Genomic DNA, 25,608 nt, shown 5'->3' with positions numbered 1-25,608 from the left:
CTTTTCCTTGTCCAATTCAGATGATGAGATTAGGTAGATTCCTGGCAGATGGAGTTTCCACTAGCTGGTGTCTCAAGGACGCCCCCCCCACCCCTCCTCTCCACCGACCTCAGGCACTTCCTGCCAGGGGGGGCGCTGTTTACCGTTCCATGGCTGCAGCGTGGGCTGCCAGGCTCCTGGCCTCAGAGGGCAGGAAATGCTGACTTGCTAGTCCAGGAGCAGTCAAAAGGGGAAATATGTTGGGAGCTTATCAATAACGAGTAGGTGGAAAAGGGGAGATCAAATTACCAATTAAGGGCTAATCGCCAAAGTGGTGGCTGGTCTCGCTCCCTCTACCCTCTCTGTCTCCTCACTACCCTCTCTTTCTCCTATCCCACTTTCCCTTGTCCTCTCAGATTTGTGGCCATCTGCCTGTGTTTCTCAGGGGATCCCTTTCTCCTCTCCTGAGTACGAGACGGGATGTTTTATTAATTCACTTTCACCTGATTACACCCTCTCTGTGAGCCAGTGTACATTAATAGGCATTTCATCAACGTTTAATCAAGGCTGCAGCACAGCGAACAGAGAACCAGGGATCAGAGCATCCTGATCAGAGCATCCTGTTGAGGTCAGCAATAAAGGGCCAATACAGGGACATATGATTACATTAGGGAGCACGCACACACACACACACACACACACACACACACACACACACACACACACACACACACACACACACACACACACACACACACACACACACACACACACACGCGCGCACACGCACGCACCACAAGCCTCATGAGAACTACAGACAGAATTACAGACAAACGCAAAATAATATTGTAAATACACGCCGCAGCAATTCAGCAATGTCGCACACTCAAATCAGCAATGTCGCACACTCAATTCAGCAATGTCGTACACTCAAATCAGCAATGTCGCACACTCAAATCAGCAATGTCGCACACTCAATTCAGCAATGTCGTACACAAAGGACTACCATAGCAACACAAAGGACTACCATAGCAACACAAAGGACTACCATAGCAACACAAAGGACTACCATAGCAACACAAAGGACTACCATAGCAACACAAAGGACTACCATAGCAACACAAAGGACCAGAACAACCCACTAAGCGCACACCGGAGGAACCACAGGTGTCGGAATACAATGAGACCATTATACGACGCAAGATGGCACCGCGGACGAGGAGATCGGGTTCAGAAGACAATCATGCACATGGCAAACCTATTACGGCCACACAAAAGAGCAGGGTTAGCTCCCCAGCATGGACCGGACCAGGTTAAAATTAGAGACAAAACCAGAGAGCAGCCAGATCCAAAAGAGAAAGCCCAGGGTCAGCTATAATGAGAGCTGAATGTGAGCATCCAACCGGTCCTGTTTAATAGGGTTCATCCCTACAAGGTCTGTGCCCTGCCTCTGGTGTGTGTACACGTTTGGTTGTGGGTCAGGGGGCTGCAAGGGCTCCATGACCCCGAAGTGACCTCTGGGAGTCAGAGGGGACCCCCACTGGCAAGACAGAGCTCTCTTTATACTTTAATCTGGTAGCACAGAGGATCAATATGGCTACCATCGGCGCTGGTGATTGTGTGAGCAGGAGTTAGCGTTCCAGCCATTTTCGGCCCCTCACCGGGTGGCTGGACACAAAGCCAGCATCCCTCTGCCACCCCGGTCACAATGACCTCTGGGACGGTGGCACACCACCGGCTAACCTACTTAACATTCATTAGTGTCAAAGAGGTGAACAGATGCTCAGGTCTTACAGCTCTTCTCTCTCATGTTCTCACCGTGGGACTCATTGAACAGAGTTTGACGTGTTTTTCATTTGGGATATGGGAGAGGTCTGGCTTCAGTCCATTCTGCTGTTGATTAAGAGGAGGGCTGGGTGGCCAGACTCACCCTGTCCTGGTGGAGTGCTGAGCAGGAGCCATGTTGCCAGGTGACGGTGTTGACTGGACGTCTGGGCCGGGCCAGGAGCCTGGTAGGATGGTTATTCTGGTGCTGCTGTTCTCTGTCCAGTCTGTTCCCCCAGCAAGGCTCTGGCCCTCGCCCGTTCTCAATGACCCACATGTCCCCTGAACTAATCTCTCCGACCTCTCTATTAAACTGTAGCCTACATTCCCTCTCTGTCGCCCCACTGAGTGAGAGGACAATGTGACATCTACAGGTCAATTCATATGGTTCATACTACAAAATATGCTCTTTCTCCATGATGTTGATGTAGCTACCTCACTCTTGCAGCGACAGAATGGACATGGGGAGGAAGAGAATGAAATACCTTCCTGTATGGGACTGAAACTGTGTTTTCATACGTGGATTATTGCTGTTAATAATTACCACCTTGTTAAACCAGTCTAAGTCACTGGTGCATGCTATTCCCTGAGTAAAAACAGATGATTGTAATATAATACTAACGAACGCAGAGTTCCTTTTCGTCATAACTTTGAGGCACATTTACACACAAAAACACCTTTCATGTTCTCTTCTAGGTCCTTTACATTTGGATCAGGCGGGCCCCGTGATCCTCCAAAGCCATGAATGAAGATCGTCCTCAACCAAACCACACACACACACACAGAGGCCAGACCAGAAAATACAAACTGCTGGACAGAGAGCTTTTCAGCCCAAATACAGAGAATAGACATGGATCACGTTCTGGGCTGCTATAACGCTAGAGCATACATCTCCTAGCCATAATTACATTACAGGGGATACAGAGACCAAGCTATGTGGAAACAATGGACTCTATCAATTCCCCAAATCAGACCTCATTCGTGTGAATGTGTACATGTGTGTGTGCCTGTGTTTGTTCTAAACAGAGACCTATCAATCGAAGCCTATTATCTAGAGTGTGTCTGTCTTCAGTTGGATGTTTTTTTAACTTAGAATTTGTTTTGAGAGGGCATTTTGTAAAAAACAGTAGTGACATATTAACAAACCCCAAACCAGAGAGTAACGGTAACCGTTGCCCCTAGTGACAAGAGACATTTAAACCCACACTGACACACACAAGCTATCTTTTAGGTCGTTTGATATCTTTGACAGCCAGTCTGAATTGTATGTCTAGTAGAAGCTCTTTTCAAACTGACGGAAAGCTGAGAAATGTAACAGAAGTTCTTGTAAAGCTGTTTTCCTTTCATGAGCACAGTCCATTAACTTTGTAAAAGTTTACATTTTAGACAAAAGTCTTTTCCCATATGAACTCAATAAGGAAATGAGTTGTTCCGGAGAGACTAAAGCTTCATGGGTGTATCTGAGCTCCTGACCCTGCCTATACATATCCCTTCCTAAAGCACACTCTCCCCTTGGCTCCCTCCATTCTGCCCAACAGGGGGCTCTGCAATGCACCTTGGGTAATCCAGATGTCACAATGCCAGTTGCTAAGACACTGCTTGGAAATGCATTGTAAAGGGAAGCACAGCCTGGGATAAGTCACTGGCAGTCTGTTTCGTGCTGTGATGTCTCAACACTTTTTTACGATAATGGGTCATTTTCTTTGATATAGCTTATATCATTATTATAGCTATATCACCTGTATATTATGCTTGTCTGAATGCCCTTAATTGAACTGCCATTTTTTCTTCTAAATGACACAGCACAACTGATCTGACGTCAGATCCATACCAAGATTGATACTCCATTGCAATCCACAGGTTAAGTGTTGAACTAATGGGGTAACCCTTCATTTCGAGGGTCTGCCTGTATACTGGATGAACCATTACAACCCTATACCTGCTGTTACACCATTATTACCACTTTGTCATGTGCTGTTCTGTTCCTAAACCCCTTATTATAAGAACCTGAAAGCATATAGAAATGCTAAACAACACACCTTATGAATTGACTTTATGTAATGGTTTCAAAAAACCGAGGTAAATAAGCAATAAGGCCCGCGGGGTGTGGAATATGGCCAATATACCACGGCTAAGGGCAACGTGGAGTGCCTGGATACAGACCTTAGCCGTGGTATATTGGCCATATATCACAAACCCCTGAGGTGCCTTATTGCTATTATAAACTGGTTACCAATGTAATTAGAACAGTAAACATAACTTTTGTCATACCCGTGGTATACGGTCTGATATACCACGGCCGTCAGCCAATCAGCCTTCAGGGCTCGAACCACCCAGTTTATAATAATGTTTATAACCTGTTTAAAATCAAATGTCAAATAAAGAGTTTCTAAGGCAATAGAATCCCCAGCACATTCACTCACAAAACATATGCAAATACACACATTACACGCGCAAACACACAAAGCTGACAAAGTCCCATAAAAATACCAATACAAGCACATTCACGCTGTTCTGAGGGACAGAGACCTGCCCACTCTGTGCTGCCCATTGTTGGCAGCAGGGCTATGACCTCTGCTCCCCGGGCTCACTCCAACCCCTGGTCCCCGCTCAGCCTGGGGCACCACACTGGGCCCCCCCTCGGTATCAACGTTATTTCCTCATCTCATCAATCTGTCAGCTTAGCCCTGTGACACACTGCACAATATGGTCCCCGTATTCCTCCATTAGTGCCCACTTTCTCAATATGGCCCCAGCATTTCAATATTAATGACCTCTCTCCCACTGGGCAAGGCCCCTTGTTCTGCCTAGTAACAACCATCAATACTATCCACAGCCATGCACATCCTCCTCATAGACTGGGTCACAATTGAGATAGAGTCTACATTCATCAATACACAAAGATGCATGCATTAACACCCATATTGTTCTGGGTCAAAATTACATAATCAAAAACTATTCTGTGAGTGTCCCTACCAAGGAAACAGCTGGTGCATGCACGTGCAAAACTGGCACACTGGCACAAAGTAGGCCTATAAGAAAGAGTGGTATTTAAGAAACCCAAAATGCTGGTCAACAGGCCCTCACCTATTCAGTACAAGTTGGACACATGTGTATGGGGGTAACAATCAGGGAGAGAGGGAGATAAAAAGAAAGAAAGAGAGAGAAAAGAGAAAAGAGAGAGCGTGTCTCTCTTTGGAGAACCATGCCACTCGATTGGACTCACTTTAGAAACAGACTATTCAATTAATTTCCAAGTAAGAAAAGGAGACTCCAAATTATACATGGAATCTCTTCAATGGTAATTCTCTTAAATAGCAAAAAGGGGGTAGGCTGGGGACTGTATAAATTTGACATATACAAGGTAGCAGGGCATAGTGATTGTTGCTTCACCCAAAAACTTTTTTTTCTTTCAGAAAACCCTTTCCTTGCTGAATAGGCACCTATTAGTGACTCCATTTTAGGCACAGGGCTCTTCAATGGCTCCTCACTGTGCGTCTTTATCATAGTCAGGCCCTGAATGCAGGCAGCCCCCCTCCTCCACCCCCAGCCCAGCTCCTCAGACTGTATAGATAGGTGCTGGAAGTGTGGTGGTGGCTGAGGTGGGGTGAGGTGGAGCGAGGTGGGGGTGAAGTGGGGTGTGCTGGGGTACTCTCGCACCCTGTTTTGAGCTCCAGGTGTGGTGGGTTAAGCACAGCGCTCTGAAGCCACTAAAGAGGACTCCATTGTACAGGCGCACACTTTCTTCACCAGCGTTCTACACGCATTAGCTGATCTCCATAATGATGCCCCCTTCCCCCCTCCCCCCCCCCATCCCCCGCCTCAAAATAAGTCAGGCCTCCGGCGAATCGCTGCACACCGCCTTCAAGCCCCTGTATTGTTGCTGGATTATTCTGGAGTTGGACGAAAGAAAGAGAGGAAGGGAGAGGGATGTCTGTACTTTATCTCCAGGGGAGACGGAGAGTAACGAATGAGCTTTGTTAGAAAAGTGAGTTGCTGCGCCGAAGGCCCCACAAACACCTGCAAGAAGACAGGCACGTGCACAGGCCAGGGCAAGGAGGTCCCGTTGTTTATCTAACTGTGCTACTGGCCCTCTTCCAAAATCTCAGTATATCCCAACCTCATGTCAATCTCTCAATGTATTGTAGCCCCCACCCTAACAACAATACTGTATTATTCTACTGTACATCACAATCCCTATCCACCCTTCAGTCCTCTAAAAATACTGTCCAGGACTAGTCCATCAGAATGTCCCCTTGGCCAAGATACCAACATTCTTTGAAAGGTTTAATAATTGTTACTGTTTGTGTGCCTGTGTGAGTGAGTGCCTGTGTGTACATGTATCTGTGTAAAAAAACTGCTTTTCAAGAGGAGGGGAGTTACAGAGTTTATGCTGATGTGTGTGTGTGTGTGTGTGTGTGTGTGTGTGTGTGTGTGTGTGTGTGTGTGTGTGTGTGTGTGTGTGGTTGAGAATACAGAGAGTGAAGTTGAGAGAGAGGGGCTGTATGATGAATATGGGGGCATTGTTCAGCCATGCTTACCTCCACGGGCAACCATCTGCTCCCTGTCAATGCGTCACCTGCTCGGCTGAGCCGTCTCCACGGAAACCGGGGGAGGGGGATTAGGAGAGGTTATGCCTTTGAAGGGAGGGGCCACAGAGACAGGCGAAGAGGAGGATGCCTGGGGAGACCAGAGGAAGGGTTACTCAGAGAATGGCGTCCTCTGGTGGCGGAAACTGCACGTCAGTGCATCACAATGTTGAATATAGGGCGAAAAGTTTTCCTGGGCAGGACATGTGGTCAGAAAAAACTCTTGGCCCTATAAATAACCTCTGAGCTATTCTCGTGGAATGCTAATGCCAGAATGTAAACTCGCCGAAGTTTGTGAGGAGCTCATTTTAAGGCTTTCATTGACGTCATGCAACAGCTAGGAAAGCTGACCAGGTAAAGCAATGTAGTGAACATGACTGTAGTGGCTGATTAGCTGCTGTGAAGTGATGTCCTGTCTGTGTGGGCAGCACAGTGAGACTGGTATATTGTGTGACAGAGAGCAGGAGGATGTCGGTCCATCACAGGGATCAAATTAAGGCATGCAGGTACAAACACTGTGCAGTCTGTATGATCACCACCATGTAAATACAGGCCTCAGAGCAGCTTGAAAGGCGTGTGTGGGAGTTCACAATGGACCTGACGAATGCATCAGCCAGCAGCTGGAGGCCGGAAGTATTGAAACCATCAATGAACACAGGAGCAAACAACACTGGGTTTTAAGTTAAACACAATCACTCAATCAGCTTCACTGGTAAGTTACCACGCATTAAGTTACATTAATAGGTTCTCTCATTAACTTAGAATGAAATAACATGCTATTTAGCAGATGATGAACAATGAACAAACCAAAGAAACTCAGTCTCCTGGCTGGGTTGTTCACCTACACAGACAGACAAACCATGTGACAAATAAACATGGGTGACCCTTATACTTTCATGTCTCTGGTGATATCATGGAGCTCAGTTTGGAGGGATATTTCTGTAAATAATACTACGTGTATATAAAGGCAGAGATTGGATGGGTGGTGATACTGAGAGGGGTACAGAACAGAGTGGCTGGGGGGAGGGGAGTGAGAGAGGGGAGTCTGGCTTCACAGTGCACACACTCACTGCAGAGGAGGAGCAGCCTGCCACACATGGACGCTCACCTGGAGCCGCTCTCCTCAGACCCACAGAGAGAGAGGAACACAGCCCTGGGGGACAGGAGAAAGTCTGAGTGACAGGTGAAAGTGACCAAGTCGTGGGGAGGAAACACCTATTGTGTTTGGTCAAGAGGGCAGAGAGCCGGAGCAGAGAGATAGGGCCTGCTCAGCCGCCCGCGGCCCTCCTAAAGACCAGATCGTCAGCCAGCCTCCACACCCAGGGGCATTTAATGGGTTGGTTTAATTCACTCTCTTTACCTCATCGTTAACCCCCCCCCCCCCCCCATACACACACACAAACACACACCCCCACCCGCACACACACCCTTGGGTCACCAACTGCCAGGTTAGAGACATAACCAAACCCCTCTCCCCAGTACCCTTTTATGTTGTGGAAACAGACTCTAAGGCTAAAACGTATCTCATCAGTTAGGTCAGTTCTATGTGAGGGCAGTTCTATTTGGACTGGTGACAGACAGACTTCCTGTTTCAGTCTAAATAAAATCTCCACTATTGAGATTTATATCGGCCTCCCTTCCTTTGACTGCCTCTCTTCCTCTCAACTTTCGATGGTATCATGGTAGTTTCCTAATACAAACACTGCACTACCTCTAAACTGACACTGACATTTCAGAATCAGATATTGTATGAAGTCAGAGAGAGAACTGAATGGTGTCCAAAAAAAATGCTTTAAGTCCACCAAACACTTCAACCAAGATTCTACAGTAAAGTAGACCACGGTCTCCCATCACACGGAGGAATTATTACTCTATCCACCCTTCTCCCAATGGCTCTACCTACATTGGAACTGCGTCCTCTCTGTGCTGGCCTGGGTGAGATGTGCTGTGATCCTGGGAGAGTTGCTGCCAGGGCCACGTGTAGCAGGGACGTGGCTGGGGGTGACTTTCCTGGGTGTAAAATTCAATTATGCAGCGGGTGAGCGTGTCTGAGCGTGTCTGTTGAGAAGCGGTGGGCGCGCGGCTGCCCGTTCCCAGCGTGCGGCGAGGGGGTTAAGTGCCACAGAAAGACCTCCATTATCTGAGTGAGAACAGCCCATGTGGCTGGCCACACGGCCCCTATTCCCCTTTCACTCTCTTTACAACAGCCCTGCTGAAAGCCTCAAAATGTAATTATTTATTCCCCCTCTTTTCCCCTCCCTCCCCCTTCCAATCTCTCTCTCTCTCTCCCTCTCTCTCTCTCTCTCTCTCTCACACTCAGTTCAAAAAGAGTTTTGCACAATGTTAGTGGAAACCCAGAGTAGATTCTTCAGCACCCCTGTGGACACTGGACTGGGCCTGGGAGACAGTGCACATGTGGACCCGGTTCGCAGGACTGCCGTCAATCAGGCCACAAATCGACAACATCTCTCATTCTCTCACGAAGACACAATTAAGCCTCACAACTCTATAATTCCCCCAGGCAGCTTCCTAGTCTAGTCTCTACAATCACACAGACTCTGCAGTTATTCAGACGAACACCACAACATCATTAAATCCTAGGTCTGTGTTGCATAATGATAGGGCAGATAATGACTCACAAACGGTCTAAGAAACAGCTAGAATACATGTGGGAAACATTCCGGGAATGGGCCCTGAGACAGGCTAAATGTTCATTCCTCACTAATTTTCACATGAAGCACCCAACTGACAAAATGTCCCAGAACGCATTTGGCCCAAGGAGTACTTAGTGAGAACAGATGCTCTGTGTGAGACAGAGAGAAGAGGACTGAGGCTCTATGGAACAGGCCGTTGTCCGCACACACTCGGCCACTTCACATGAAGAGCGAGCAATTGTCTCCATCACCGTTAATGACGCAGCGAGTCCCCGATCTGATCTACAGAGTGAAGAACACATTGAGGAAGCGGACAGGCACATTAATGAGGTTTAATGACACCGTTATTACAGCATTGACTATCTGTGCAGCTATGCAATGGAATCCAACAGCGGTCATTGGCATGTAATGAGACAAATGTGTAGTCACTGATATACAGTGAGATGACATATGTGCAGTCTGAAGAAACGAATGCTCTTATACAGAGGTCAAGTAGAGGTCAGACTCTCCTTGCATACATTTATCATCATGTCACTATCCATAATGACCATGAGTGGGTTGGGTGTGTTCTCATTGTTAATTAATACCACATTGTTGAATTGTGCGGAGTAGACCTATGCTATCAAACGCTTGTTCGTGGTCTACTTTAACAAGGAGCGGTAGGTAGGCCTACACTCTTTGTTGTAGAAGAGAATTCTATGGTATATCATTGATAGGCCTACATGTCTAGGCCTATTGCCCTACCGTGTTCGTTGAACATCAGCAGAAAGGATGGAGGTGTATGACAATTTATTTAAAATGGCCGTTGTAACGTTTTAAATTAGAGTAATGTGAAATGTAAAATACTTACGGCGTATTCACCTGTTGACAGGTATATTGCCCTAGCACGTGACGACTTAGTCCTATAAGACACTCAGGATCAAAACGTTTTTATTTAGAAAAATAATTTACAACTCTCCGTTTGTTTTTACAGAGGGACGTCATGTAGTCAGGCCGCTGAAGTGGCGCTGAATTGAACATCAGCTACAACCTGTTTTAACCTGTTGTTCGGCGCCACCTTGTGGCTTTTAGAAGCACCATCACATCACTGGATGCAGATAAGAGGGGCCAAGCAAGCAAAACCGACCCCGAAATATTCATAACACATTCATAATAAAAAAAAAAAATGCTATGAACTTTTGATCGATACAAGTTGCGTCGCTTACTGTCATAACATAGCCTTATATGAGAAGCAGCTATACGACTTTATTGATTTTCGGGTCATTATAGTGGTCTAATTGCTCATTATCAGCATGCGTCACAGTATAGGCGTCCATTGACCATCCTCTTAATCATTATAACTAAGTCATATTTATCTGTTACATAACAGGGAAGTCCTACTGAGTAGGTGTAGGCTTGGCAGGTAGTGATGGTTATGAAACGTTGATTCTGAACACTTACCCAGCCACCTCTACCCCACCAGCACTAGACAATAAGAACCAGATGTGCCAATATAGCGGTTTCATAACTTCATGGCTCCACAGGCCTCTGTTCGTAGCGTGACAGGGATACAAACCATAAGGGGAGTGGTGTCACGTGTGCCAACATGAACGGCTGAAGTTTAACTTGAGTTGCTCAAACAAATTCGACCAATGCGCACACATTCAGCATCAGTAGTTTCATACCTGCGCAACGAGAAGACTGGAGGATGGACGCAGCATGCAAAAAAATTAACGGGGACTATCCCACACCTGACAATGGCAAAGAGGTAAGCCATTTTAAACATACAATCTAGTGTGAACAATAATATTAAATGTTTCATGAATAATATACATTTATGAAGTTGTTTTTCACTAGTAATATAATGGTGATGACAATTTATGTTATAATGTTGAATGAGTAATATACATTTATAAACTCATTGGCTTATAATACTAGATGGTGATAATTGATGGTTTTATGATTCTGTTTATTTAATATAGCCATATCATTATTATTGTGCAGTAAATTCCATGTCACGAGATAGGGAAGGGAACAGGTATACTTGGCATTGAACAGATCCCCTGTAAAACGTGCTATTGTAAAAAGTCACAGTGTCATTTCGTGAAACGGCTATTAGAACGTTGTTCATTGTCCAGCTACTGTATGTTGTTCACTGTGGCTGGAATATTCTAGTCAGCAGAATGGCAACACAGACTAGACTGTTGTAAACATATGGTAATTGTGAATAATGTTAAAGGTCAGTGACTATGAATCCATGCAGGTTGCGGTAATAAATATGTTTTCTTTTTTTAAACTTTTTAATGAGATCTAGAAAAGGGGTGCACAGTTTAACATCAGCTTTTGCTTGAGAGGTAATGATAAAACGTCTAGTGTTTATTAATTCATCACAATAATGGACTGGAGAAATTCTAAATGGATAGAATCCCAATAAACAGAGAAGTTCAAGGAATTGTGGATGTCGAGGTATTTGTGCTGAGTAGAGATAAATAGTCGATTTTGATGAGATGGTTTCAGGGGTCATTACTACAAAGGTCAGAGAGGAAAGGTTAAAGGTGTGAAAGCTTTGCGCTTTGAGAGGTAAGTCATTTAGAATATGCAAAATAACCTGGGTTCTATAACCACAGCCCACACACAAACACATTCACCAAACATGATTTTTCATTATGAGTGATACTTTGGAGTAAATGCAAAGGAATAGATTAACACAATCCTAATGATATAATGCATATCTGTTCAACTGTTTGATCTAGCTGGGTTCCTATCAGGTTTGTGGGTCAGATTGTGGAGGCTCAGTCATTAGGGAGTGGGCGACATGCGTTTGCAGTTTGGTGAGAGGGCATAAAGGGAGAGAAATAGCTGTGTAGTTGAGGTAATGCCAAGGGTCACCACGCTACAGAAGGTTCACTTTTGGAGAGCATAGCCATGTCAATCACTCCACTCACCTTCATAAACAATCCATTGCTACAGGATACGAGTTCTTCCCAACCCCAGGCCAGTGATATATCCACTGTTCATAGCTATGTAGATGAGAATGTAATCCACAGCCCACCACATTCAATGCCCCCTGGAATGTGTGCAGTGGTAAGGTCCAGCCCTGGTGGTCATAGGCCAAATTGCTGTGAATCTTGTCTTGTTGCAGAGGAGAGGCTCCATGTACCTGGAGGAAGAGACCAGTGCCAAGGCGGGGGTGCTGTCCTGCTTCTTCTCCCTGAAGGAAGAGGTTGGGGCGCTGGCCAAAGCCCTCAGACTGTTTGAAGTAAACCACTCAACATAACCGTGAATATGAATGTACACAGTGCAAACAAACAATCTTACATGTGCAGTAATGTACTGTAGTCACACACAGGCAAAGTCATGTTCAATCTTTATTCTGAAATGCTCTGATGTGTTTGTCCAATGAGTCATTGGTCAAGGACAAATAAGAAATCAGTCAGCCTGTTAGGAGTGCCAAAAACCTGGAAAGCTGAAAAAGCTGTAGAAGCTGAAAGCAATAATAGCTGAAATAGCTGTGACAGCTGAAAGCAGTAATTCCTGAAATAGCTGTAAAAGCTGAAAGCAGTATTAGCTGAAATAGCTGTGAAAGCTGAAATCAGTATTAGCTGAAATAGCTGTGAAAGCTGTAATAGCTGAAATAGCTGTGAAAGCAATAATAGCTGAAATAGCTGTGAAAGCTGAAAGCAGTATTAGCTGAAATAGCTGTGAAAGCTGAAATCAGTATTAGCTGAAATAGCTGTGAAAGCTGTAATAGCTGAAATAGCTGTGAAAGCTGTAATAGCTGTAATATGTAAAAGCTGAAATAGCTTATTTTTAAAAATCTAACTTTAAAAGCTAGAAGCTTAAATAGTTTCTGTAGATGAGAAAGAGAGAGGTGGGTATGAGGCTATTGAGCAGTACAAGCACAACAACAGGCTATAAGCAAACAAAGTAAACAATTATGTGTTTTTATCCATTTCATACCATGCGTACCAAATATGAATAAAACAGATGGAGAAAGACTAATCCAAATGATGTACAGAATCTTCAGAGAGTCAACACTACAGCTGTGTTCTGGGCCAGGAAAACTGCTTAGTCACTCCTTCAGGAGGACAGTTATTTTTACATTTGAGTCATTTAGCAGACACTCTTACCCAGAGCATCTTACAGTAGCGAGTGCATACATTTTTCCATATCGGTCCCCTGTGGGAATCGAACCCACAACCCTGACGTTGCAAGCACCATCTCTACCAATGAGCTACACGGGACAATTTATCACTAGCAACTTTAGGGAGGTAACGATCACACCCATAAAAAGCAGAGCGACTAGAAGATCAGACAGAAGTTTACTAGCTGCCATTTGTCAGTCCGAGGGACCAATTTAAAGAGACAGCCAGACCTTCCCTCTTTTCCTCCATGAAAGAATTTACAAGGCACGCAACCAAACCAAATGCATTTCATAAGACAGCATGTTTCCAATTAGCTCCAGATGTTAGAGGTTACTAACCATCCTCCTGCATCCTGGTACCTGCCTCAGTGAAGGACCTGTGTCTGGCTGAATACAGTACATAGGTCCCCCCAGTAGGAATATATCATACCGTAGGGCCTGCTGTGTTTTAATGTGTACAGCTCTGTGTCGAATTGGAACAGGCTCTCTCATACAAATAGACCAGCTTGTTCAATCTCCATGCAGGCTCCTGCAACAGAGGCCAAGGTAATGGAAAATAATGCTCCACCATTGGATACTACCAGTAAATGCACTGTACGGTAACTACTGCACCCCCATGAAATATGAATAATGGACATTTCCCTGGGGCAGAATTTACATTAACATTTAACTAGCCAAATGTTAGTGGAGAGTTTCCAGCAGGGTGTGAAGGAGTTGGAGGCCTACCCCAAAGTTTTTACATGATGTATCATTAAAGTCCTAGGCTTTAGGTTGGTGCAGTATGTTCCCTCTACCTCTGGGCAAGAAGTAGTGTCACTCAACATTGTTTCTTCGTAATTTCAGAATCAAAATAATACCATTGCGTCATTATGGATAGCTGTCATAACATGTACATGTTGAACATTTTTGTGTCATTTTAACCCAAGACCTTTCAACCAGGGTTCAAGGTTTCGTTTATTTGAAATATTTTGAGTTTGTTGACAACTCAATCAAATATTAACCCAAATGTGGTTGTTGATCAGACGTCATTGTCCAATGTGTTGGTTGCCCAATGTATTAGTAGCCAACGTTGTTAATGCAGGTTACTGGATTTAGAGTTGAGGGGATGTAAGCCCGACTGTGTAGATTTACAGCTCTATGGTAACTGTTAGTGTGATGACATCTTTATCTTAGATATCTATGGGAGCAGCTGTGTACACAATCTTTCCAGGCCGCTCTTTGATCCACAATGCAGGCTGAGGTTTCTGTTTCTGAAATAGTCAAACAGACTGGAAGACACCCATCAGACTCCAATATGGTCACCAGTTATGGCTACTCCATTCATTTAACCATGTTGAGTTGTACCACCAGCAACAGTTGACCCTGTTTCAAGGTACATCCTTTTTTTAAATTTTGTGTTGACTTAAGTGACTATGTTCTTCGTAGCACGCAGTCAGTGCTGTTGGGCAGCACATTCATTGTTTAACCTTCGACGATGAAGTGCTATCAAAGTTTGATGTCCTAGTAGTCAAACCAGAATTGGATTGTCTTGTGGCTCACTTGTAGGGGAGAGCGGGGTACGTTGAGTCAAAGGGTTAGTTGAGCCATCCCTTGTTTCTAAGAAACCATACACAAAATTAATCATTTGACCAAATACTTAGGAAGAGGTCATCATTTGTCTGTGAAGGAAGAAACCACATGGAAAAAGTGGTAAGTTAGGTCCAAAGAACAGAACAAAATTAATTAATTTATTGTGTTACTACGTTTCATGTTGCTTGTATCTAAACCAGAGTAGATGTTTTATACATCAGTTGGGGTCTCTATAAGCTTCATATGACGTCCTAAACCGAGCTTGAAAGTTCATCCTTGTAGCTATGTTGGCTAATATAGTCAGAATGTTTGCCTTGGAGGAAGTTGAGAAAATGGACATGGGGTAAGTAGAGCCAATGGCTACCATACTCCATACAAATGATTAATTTTGGTCAGTTTTACGCATAATATGCCTGCAATGTGTCATGCTTATGAACTCAAGATATAGCATTTATATTGTTACAGAGCAGACATCATCACGTCCCGTGTATACAAATGTAAAACAATCAGGGGTCTAACCCCCCTGAGGTTCTTGAGGGAGCAGCCAAGGAAGTGAGAGAGGGGAAGAAGTCCATTCAATCAGCAGCAAGGGATGAGAAATAGACGGAATGACACTGAAGCGGTACCTTGACAAAAAACAAAACTAACATGTACCTGTGCGAAAGAGAGGCTATGACAGAGTAGCAGAGGAACACGAGGTCTTATCTGATGACATGGAGGCTTAGCTTGCAGACCAGTTTCATGGGCTCAGTCGCCTCAAAAGAACTTGCCCACGAATTGGTACATGGAAACAACATCCCTGTCCCAGACAACTGGTCAAGAAATGGAAGCGTAAGTGATATTGAACAGAGAGATCTATATCTGAATGTAGGCATACAGTTAAATATACAATATACCACATCCCCATTCCATGAATTCAACTTTGACCTTCCATCCCCATCACCCACTGTCACAGGACACTGTCACTCAACTTACGCTGTCCCTATTCTCAACTTACACTGTCCCTATTCTCAACATACCCTGTCCCTATTCTCAACCTACCCTGTCCTTATTCTCAAATTACCCTGTCCCTATTCTCAACCTACCCTGTCCCTATTCTCAACCTACCCTGTCCCTATTCTCAACCTACCCTGTCCTTATTCTCAAATTACCCTGTCCCTATTCTCAAATTACCCTGTCCCTATTCTCAAGCTACCCTGTCCTTATTCTCAACCTACCCTGTCCCAATTCTCAATTTACCTGGGGTAAGTTGTGCCAAGAGACCGCTTTTATGGGGGGCAAGCTATGTTTTCAAAACTGTTATGAATTCTGATTATTTCCAGGGATACACACCATCCTGAAATATGTAGATATCTTTGTTAGAAAGAATACTATATTTCCCTTGATGTAGTGATGCTGAATGTAAATAATGGCTCAACTTACCCCACTCTCCACTACAGATATAAAAATGGAGTAAAACAGAAAGTAAAACAAAAAATCTTAATGCGTGTTTGTGGAGATGTGTGAGATCAATAAGTATCTTCCACGTGCTGTACTCCAAATGTAAACATGAGAAGCTCCTCTGGACCTATGAGCTCTCATTCCCCAGATCCACCCCCTACTCCACCCCCAACTCCCTGTAAAACCCCAAACCTCCCCACCATCAGACCCAGTTTTAGTCCAATCACTTCCCAGCATCCACACCCTCCTTTTCTATAAAAACAGGCCACGTTACCCTGAAAACCATCAACACAGCCCTCCCTCTCCCCAGGACTGACCAGACTCCACTGTACTCGGCAATATCAGCTGGCACCCCCCCGTAGGGCACCTGTCAGTCATCAGTGGGAGGACAGGATCATCTGGATGGTTTAGGAATACAATCTTCCCATATGGCTTTATTCATGTATGTGGAGTGGAACATCGAAAGGCATCCAAGTAGAAACCATCATAATTTGAATGTGAGAAACTGAAAATGACAGCTCAAGTAGGAAGGACCGAATACAAAGGAAACTTTTACATTGGCTCCATATATCCATATCACCAGCTGCATAATCAGCATAATTTATACCCATGTACATTTGCAGTATTAATTTGGAGTCAAAAAATCCTCCTATGCATTTCCAGTCCCCAGCTACATCTCAGTAACTCCCTGTTTATCCCTCTGAAACTCCAGCCCATGTGATGTGGGTTAGATGTCATGTGAGGAGTCAGTTCCTAGCATCAGTGAGCTTGTCATGACCGGACCAAGGCCTTAGCCCAGCCAGGGCATGGGTAGGGTTAATGTCACTCACGCAATGCCTTGTGGTAGACATTCATTCCACTTCAAAAGTCACCAGGAGCATAGGGACATCCCTAGGAAGTACACAAATCTATCCAAACGGCCCATATAGGCCTTGGGTCCATATGAACTGGGGGGGGCATATTTTTCCCTAGATAAGCCTGGTCAGGCTCCCTGTAAGATTAATATTAGGGGGTTCTTGGGGGTGGGAAATGTATTTTTGTTATTTATTTATCTATTTTGAGGGGAGGGGGCTGTGGGAGGTCTCGGATGGTTGAGGGGCAGGTCTTGGGGAACTGTGGGGGAGATCTTGGAGGGCTGGCAGTTGGGAGCTTGGGCTGGTAGCTGTTGGGTCGCTGGTTCAGGTCCCCATTTTTTGACCTTGTGGGAGATCTGTCAATGTGCCCTTGAGCAGGGCGTTGACCCCGGTTGCCTTGCTTCTATGTGTCGCTCTGGATGGGAGTCTGTTAGATAACTAATGTGATGTAGTTGTTGAGCGGTTTCACTGCAAGTACAGTATATTGTATGTTTTAAACATTTATTTAAAAAAAATAAAAAATAAAAATAAAGATGAATATTAGAATAACACTGCAGTACTGATCTCCTGTCAACAACAAAGGAAACACTAAACTATCTGCCTAAACTAAAACACACAGACAGAGACCTAAAAAACAAGGCAAACAAACTCACTGACACCATAAGGAGTCAATAACAGCACATCAGATGTAAAGTATGCAGAGCGATGCTAGGCCAGCGATGGGGGGGAGAGGGGTGTGGAGCATTGTTCTGTAACTAAGTGCTGTTGGATGTTGAAACAACAGCAGATCCATATGGTTTCCATAGAGCCCTAGTCTGGATAATGGGATCCAGATGGAGATGGAGGGGGGGGGGGGGGGGGGACAGGAGAGTGAGGGGGAATGGGACTGTGTGCCACCTGGCCCCGCCTCTCTACTGGGCCTATGGCAGTAAGAGATTGTTCTACTCCCTCTCCGCTCCCCACAGTTACAAAACCAAACCAAATGTTTGAAATAATTAACCAATATAGATTTGCATGTTTCTCCGGATGGGCCAAAAACTACAATTGATATTGAGATGTACAGTTAATGAGATGTACAGTTGATATTGAAATGCATAGATATGTATATGCACACATCGAATCCCATCCAAAATGAACATATTCTGGAAAATATTCTCTGGTGTTATTAAGTGGCAATTTTATAAAATGCAAAAAGTTGACAGAATGATTTCAAAGATGTGTTGGCATTGATAAAAATGCTGCATGTTGTTGTGCAAGCCCTTTCAATGCTTCCACAGCCCACGTCCTGGCTCTAGTCGGTTCTATAACATCCAGCCCACAGTGCATTAGCTGGGTGATTGTTTAGTGGTGTACTGTTCTGTCCTAAGGTCATGGTTGACTCCACAAAGCCGGTCAAATGACCACTGTTTGGATGTGCACTTGGCGCCCTCTAGCGGTATGCTAAGTCCACATACAGTATTTCCAGTGCTGGATCGTCATGAGTTGAATCACAGGTTTTTTAAGTCGTTTTTCAAAAATGTAACCTAACTTTTATTGTCAAAAATATTTCAACAACACAATAATGCTTTTAAAGTTAAAGATACAAAAACACAAAAACAAAATAAATAAAGTGATGTACAAGATCTAATAGCAGGATTGAACCACTTAGCTGTCACACACAGGATTTGCAGAGCTACATGGCTTCCCCTCTGTCTCTGACTCAACAGGAGAAGGGCATCAACCTGATGCACATCGAGTCTCGCCCGTCACGACTGAACAACCAGGAGTTTGAGTTCTTCATCAGCGTGGACACCAGCTACTCCAAGTCCCTGGACGAGGTCATCGAAGGCCTGCGCACCGAGATCAGTGGCCACGTGCACGAGCTCTCACGCAACAAACAGAAGGACACAGGTGTGTTTATCAGGGTTGGGGTTCATTCATATCCTCGTCAACACTTTTTAATTAGGAAAATTTGGAATTGGAATACAGAATTACTTTTTGAATTGACTAGAGTTGAAATGGAATTCACCCTAATCCTGGTGTGTATGAGTGTGTGTATATAGAAATATATTATCAATGAATAATCAATCTAGATATGCATATAACATATTACAAACCATGACTGAAAGTATTAAAAACCATGACTGATTAAAATCATGACTATTAAATCATTATTTTAAGTGTACTTAACATTAATTATATGATGATATATTTGTGTCTAGGAGGGAGAAGGGGGAAGTAGACAAAGCCTGTGTGTGTGTGTGTCACATGATCTGAACTCTGGGTGGCGCATTAGCAGGCCACCAGACAGACTGTCTAATGAGGCGATGAGCGTCGCCGTGGAGACGGATGGCCTGTCCCTCACATCCAGCCTCCTTTATTAGTTGTTTCCACAATGACATTAGTTTAGTTACTGGGTACCAACTGGCCTGGCTGCAAACAGAGGAGCCCAGTGTCACCGACTGTCACAGAACAGACTGTCTCTATCACAGACCCAGAGGAGGGAAACTCTAACAGGGTCATCGCTCATCCCGGAGAGACAGACAGGCGGAGATAGACAGGGCCACCAGCAAGCCCCCTCTGTCTAGCCCTATGGTCTACTGGACAGGGCGACAGGTTAATGTGTCATTGGAGGATATTAGAGATATTTATGGTCTGAGATGGAGACAGGCTGTTTTGAGAGGAGTCTGGTGGGGTCCCATTGTTCACTTAGCCGCAGGCTGGACCACACGGCCTCGATTTAGATTAATGGTCGACGTCCAGTACTTCTGTCATAAATGAGCCAATGGGTGACCTCCTCTGCTGCTCTGTTCACTGTCAACATGGTTACTGGATAGTGTTCTATCCCAATACAAACGCACCCTGCAGGCAAAACCCCCCCAAAGCCATCCACATCAATATTCATTTGGGCTTCACTTGTTTCAATCAATTTACATTTTGGAATTGGACATTGAACACAAGGCCGATATACTACAAACAATTGTAAATATTACTAAAGTAAAACCAATCGAAACACTGGTGCATAACTTCTTGAGATGAAGAAAACTACACTCTGTTCTGTTTTGGCCATGTATATATGTATTTGTCACATTCATCTGACCTGGGTAATGAGGAGATTCCCCCGTCCTACAGTTCCATGGTTCCCCAATGACATCCAGGACTTGGATCGCTTTGCCAACCAGATTCTGAGCTACGGATCTGAGCTGGATTCTGATCACCCTGTAAGGATCAACCAATCATGAATGTCTGTTTACATCCTACACACTGTACTGGGTGTCTGCTTTGTATTGTATGTGCGTCTGCATTGTTGGGAAGGGCCCGTAAGTTAACAGTTCACTGTTAGTCCACACCTGTTGTTATACGAAGCATGTGACGATTACAATTTAATTTATGTGGGTGTGTGTACATGCGTATGTACATGTGTGTATGCATGTGCACCCACACGTGTGTTTTATGAAAGATTCAAATCGTGATGACAGTCCCCACTCTCTTATCTATTCTAATGGAAACTCTCTAGGGCCCCAAATTGATGTCATTGCTTTAATTGAGCCCCTGTAATTATAGATAATTGCTCCCTTTTGCCACCGCCTTTAAAGTGAAATGTATTCCTCATGAGCAGCATACATTCTACAAAGGCCTCATTCGAATATGTGTTTCCAGCCAGGGCTCTCAGCAGAGTGGGAGAGTATGATGCTGTCAAAGAGTCCAAGTAGTCCTAGCTGAGGATTTACACACTAGATACAAGGCCAGGCAGTGATCATAAATAAGATCTAACATTGATTACTTCTGTCTTTCACTCCAGGGCTTCACAGACCCAGTGTACAGAACCAGGAGGAAGGAGTTTGCCGACATTGCCTACAACTACAGACAGTAACTATCAATCCAGACTAGAATCATTTCTCTCTTGGGTCCCTCTCTTTTACACAACAGCAGAGGTGAAGAGAGCTTCTAGAACCTACTAGAAGTGATCTATGGCTCTTTCCTCCAGCCTCATTTCATTCCCCACTTTGCCTTTTATTGAAAATGACCACAAACAAAAGGGGACAAATTACAGAGGGGACAGTGGTGGATTTGAAGCCTCTAGCTTTGTTCGCATAATTGAGACTTCATTATTCCCAGGAACTACAAAGAGCGCCAGCCCCAATGAAAACGCCCTTACAGGAAGCTCACATTTACATAGCAGTGGGACCTTGGCAGAATAATGAAGTGAATCCACTAACTGTCCCCCCCCCCCCCCCCACCCATCTATCCTCCTAGTCCTCCCTCAACAAATAGGGACTGTGTGTGTCTGTGTATATAAGAACATATTATACACAAGTGTGTGTTAACAACAGTGTGTCTCTCTGTTTCAGTGGCCAGGTCATTCCCAAGGTGGAGTACACAGCGGAGGAGAAGGCCACATGGAGCACAGTGTTCAATGAGCTGAAGACTCTGTACCCCACGCACGCCTGCCGCGAGCACAACCGTGTGTTCCCCCTGCTGGAGCAGTACTGCGGCTACAGGCAGGACAACATCCCCCAGCTGGAGGACATCTCACGCTACCTGCAGTGTAAGACAACAGATCGTGCCTAAGTGCTCCACTTCCTATGCTTCTATCAGCGTCCCACATACACTGACATGGTACCCTCCCCTCCTCTCTGTTTTAGCGTGCACAGGTTTCCGGCTACGCCCGGTGGCTGGCCTGCTCTCCTCTCGGGATTTCCTGGCTGGTCTGGCCTTCCGAGTCTTCCACTCTACACAGTACATCCGTCACCAATCCAAGCCCATGTACACACCTGAGCCGTGAGTGTCCCCCCTCATCATTTTAAGGAGAAAAAACATCAATGTCTCGCTCGTTCGCCATGGTATGTTTTAGGGACCGTATGATTTCCGTCATTTTCTACATGTAGAATCGGTTTGCAAATTACAGCCAGCACCCTGTTAAGTACTTTCGGCTGGCAAATGCCACCGCTGTGTCCATGCCTTTATATAGGTGTCACATCCCACCTTGGGACCAGTTGTACATAGTTGAATATGTTCTACAGTCATTGACTTACATCTCACCACAGGGATATCTGCCATGAACTCCTGGGCCATGTTCCTCTGTTTGCTGACCCCACCTTTGCCCAATTCTCACAGGTAAAGAACACAAGAGGACATGAACGTTCTTTAACCACTGCTGGTATCATAACTTAAGAGAACTATCCATTGTTGGCTTGAAAAAGGGCGCCACTTTAAAGATCAGCTTCAAACACAGTCATGCTAGTCATAATGTTGAGGAGGATTGAGGAGAATGCCATGCAACTGTACTGCATGTGCCAGTCTTTCTCTAATATTGGTTTTGCTCCTGTAGAACGCTTTCATTTGTGTTACAGCACAATATCCTGAAGCAGATATAGACAATAACGATTTATTTGACGCTATTCTGAACAGGAAATCGGTCTGGCTTCGCTGGGTGCCCCCGACGAGTACATTGAGAGGCTTGCTACTGTAAGTATCTCAGACGTCTCACAACATCAACTACAGCCGACTCCTGATACCAGAGGAAGGCAAAACAATTTTGAATATGTGACGAGCCCTTGTGTCTGTCTGTCCACAGGTCTATTGGTTCACAGTGGAGTTTGGCCTGTGCAAGCAGGGCTCTGAGATCAAGGCCTATGGAGCTGGGCTTCTCTCATCATTTGGAGAGCTGCAGGTATTTGCATAACATTTACACCTTCCAGAGTGACTTACAATGAGAAATATATGCTAGAAGCAGCCACAGTGGTCACATGTTGAGCATCTTCACAATAGAACAATTCATTTAGCCATGTGGCTATTTTTGCTAGAGTGTCTTTCATGACCTATTTAATACCCACGTGCGCAGGTCTCCTTTCTGCAGTTCTAATATAGACAAATCCCTACGATGTAGCCTAGTGGGCTGTCAGTCAGCAGCATCGCATTAGTGGAAACAAAGACTGTTCTCAGGGCAGACCTGGTTGTAGCTAGATATGTTCGAGTCACATCGGGGACAGTTTTAGCATTTTAGCTAACCCTAATCTTAACCTAATTTTCCTAACCTGCTACGAAAAGTAACTTCTACTAATCAAAACCGTCAGACCTGCCCTGATACCAATCTTGGTTTCCACTAATGCGATACAGCTGTCAATCAGTTTGTTAGTGGTCCATACAGGGCTCAGGCGAAATGTGTCACTGGGGGAAACTGGCGAGGAGTGGGTTGGTGGTTCACTGGTGAAGTAGGGGGCAGAGACAGAATTCATATCTTAAGTCACCAGTTACATCAGACATTGTCATCAGAGGATGAGCAGTTAGCTGAGTCATATCACAGCAGGACGCCATTCACACTGTACTTCCTGTTTACTGCTACCGATGCTCACCAGGCACAGAATATCATTGAGGAATTGCACACTGCTTGTGGTCCGTGACCTCAAAACACCAAGTGAGGACTTGTAACCTGGTTTCTGCTCATTGTAGATTGATTCATGACAGTGGTACATCTCCCATAAGTGGGGATTGTCAAACTCTGGAATAACGTTTGACTGTTTTGAATTGTTTTACAGTACTGTTTGACAGACAAGCCCAAGATTCAACCATTTGACCCTGCAAAGACCAGCCTCCAGAAGTACCCAATCACTGAGTTCCAGCCCATTTACTTTGTTGCAGAGAGCTTTGACGACGCCAAAGAGAGAGTCAGGTAATATTTAACATCTGTACAATATTAAACGTTTATTATCTCACATTCATTCACTGGATTTGCTTCCGAACTCTCTGGATCTTTATATCGTAATATATACATTCACATTCTCAATTGAATGTCCTATGTCATGACTCTTTATACAGGAGATTTGCCGACACCATCCCCAGGCCTTTCTCAGTGCGCTACAATGCGTACACCCAAAGCATTGAAGTCTTGGATAACACCCAGCAGCTGAGAAACCTGGCTGACAACATCAGTGGTGTGTGACATTTCTATAGAGTCCCCATAAAACTAACTTTTCAATAACCCCTTATGCAAATACCAACATCGAGTACTATTAGAAATGGATTCAAATGAGATTTTCTACCAATTGTAATTTATATACACTTCATGTAATATATGCTAGTTAGCATACACTTTTATCCAAAGCGTCTTACAGTCATACATACGGGTGGTCCTGGGAATCAAACCCAGTACCCTGGCATTGCAAGCACCATGCTCTATCAACTGAGCTACAGAAGACCACACTAGGATTTATTTTTGCCTTGCCTTATACAAATTGTACAACTCCTACTGGAATTGAATGTTTCTTAGTCTTCTACACATGAACTACCTAATTTGATCATGTTGCTTTTATTTTAGGGGAAATTGGGATCTTGTGCAATGCCCTGCGGAAGATGGAGTAAGGAGACCACTTTGGAGACCACCTTCAATACTGATGTGCGCAATGATAGAATCTCAATGTACTTCATCAATCTTGTAGATTTCCATTATACTCTTTCTACTTATAATCTATGTGCTTGCCCATTATAACATCTACTGCATTCTGCTTCATCTTTAAATAAATTATTCATAAATACCTACTGCAAGTCATTTTAAGTAGAACATTTTAATTTTAGTAGTCATTATTAGAGTAGCACTCTCTCAATGAATCACACAGAGGCATACTACTAGCCAATGAAAATGGCACATCGGAAAATGAGTCAGTCTTTGTAAATATGAAGTTACATTAAACAAGTATTAACTTTAAAAGAAGTATTCTTTTATCATACCTTTTTCAGTATGTTCTAGAAATCCAACAGCGCCATTCCAGTATTGATAGGTTAACCGATGTCATTTTCTGTTAACTGCTGAGGGGGATTAAATTGGAATAGTGCTGTTCCAAAAGTATTAGCTCAGGCTTTGACGATGATCTCATTCGCACTTGAGTATTCTATCTGTAGTGGTTAAATCGCAAATGGCAAAAATAAATCCTTGCATTATGCTATAAATAGCTAGGCCTATATAACACAATAACGAAATGCAATGTGTATGTCCAGCATGTTATTAGAGAATGTTTGATTATATCCTGAATTCTGATCAATCCAAATGATCGACTGTTTTTCCATTCTTTACTATCACATTTGTTTGTATAATATGCATGAAAATGTGTTATTATTAACTTGTCAAATAAATGTATGCTAAAAAGGTTCTTTCAGATCAATTCTCAAACTAATTATTGTTATTATTACATATGTTTTATTATTATTAGGCTGTAATTGGTTGTGAGAACATATTTGTGTGTTAGAGTCTGCCAAAGTGCGTTTCAGCACCTTGGAGAGCATCCCAAGTCAGGGGAAAAGAAATGTTTTGCACAATGACCTGTTGCACCTCTTACAAATCAATGGAAATACAAATATATAGCCTAGGATAAATGTAAGTTAAATTCAATATTCATAATCTTATTTTGTAGGCTACAAAACGTTTTATTTCGCAATATATTAGGCCTATACGTGCTTTCATAAACTATTTTTTATTCCATTAAAGGTGATTGGCTGTTATGACGCATAACACCTAAAACTCAGACGTGTGCATTTGCGTAACTAATTTCCATAAAGAATTATGTGAGCACTAGGATATAAACCTGTCTCTCTGCTGACAG

At 44.0% G+C, this 25,608-nt stretch overlaps 2 protein-coding genes across 5 annotated transcripts in view; one reads left to right on the top strand and one right to left on the bottom strand.

The window, feature by feature from the left end:
• Positions 1 to 10,061, bottom strand: part of LOC106576282 (uncharacterized) — a 59,983-nt gene extending 49,922 nt beyond the window's left edge. The window contains exons 1-2 of one of the 3 annotated variants that reach the window (XM_082963944.1): positions 9,897 to 10,061; positions 6,345 to 6,483 (exon numbers count right to left, since the gene is read on the bottom strand). Coding sequence is in view for 2 of the 3 variants with exons in the window: in XM_014153373.3 (XP_014008848.3) it covers positions 1,910 to 2,080 (171 nt within the window). In the remaining variant the exon portion in view is untranslated. Of the gene's footprint in view, positions 1 to 1,797; positions 2,281 to 6,344; positions 6,484 to 9,896 lie in introns of those variants that run through there. The other 2 variants (XM_014153373.3, XM_082963943.1) reach the window with 2 other exon arrangements.
• Positions 10,062 to 10,555: 494 nt separating this feature from the next.
• LOC106576281 (phenylalanine-4-hydroxylase) lies at positions 10,556 to 25,158 on the top strand. Of its 2 annotated transcripts, XM_014153365.3 has the most exons (13): positions 10,556 to 10,793; positions 12,168 to 12,284; positions 18,739 to 18,922; positions 20,144 to 20,232; positions 20,814 to 20,881; positions 21,364 to 21,560; positions 21,658 to 21,793; positions 22,060 to 22,129; positions 22,424 to 22,480; positions 22,590 to 22,685; positions 23,551 to 23,684; positions 23,831 to 23,946; positions 24,330 to 25,158. In XM_014153365.3, exons 1-13 carry the CDS (start codon positions 10,734 to 10,736, stop codon positions 24,371 to 24,373), a joined length of 1,368 nt encoding a protein of 455 aa, XP_014008840.1. In that variant the 5' UTR covers positions 10,556 to 10,733; the 3' UTR covers positions 24,374 to 25,158. The 2 variants fall into 2 exon arrangements, with proteins under 2 accessions (XP_014008840.1, XP_014008841.1); XM_014153366.3 differs by lacking the exon at positions 10,556 to 10,793 and having other exon boundaries at positions 12,185 to 12,316.
• Positions 25,159 to 25,608: the final 450 nt, after the last annotated feature.

Source organism: Salmo salar, chromosome 17 (assembly GCF_965601325.2).
Source record: "Salmo salar chromosome 17, fSalSal1, whole genome shotgun sequence".
Taxonomy (NCBI): Eukaryota; Metazoa; Chordata; class Actinopteri; order Salmoniformes; family Salmonidae; genus Salmo; species Salmo salar.
The sequence above is the reverse complement of the archived record's forward strand: the minus strand, read 5'-3'. Positions and strand labels throughout refer to the sequence as shown.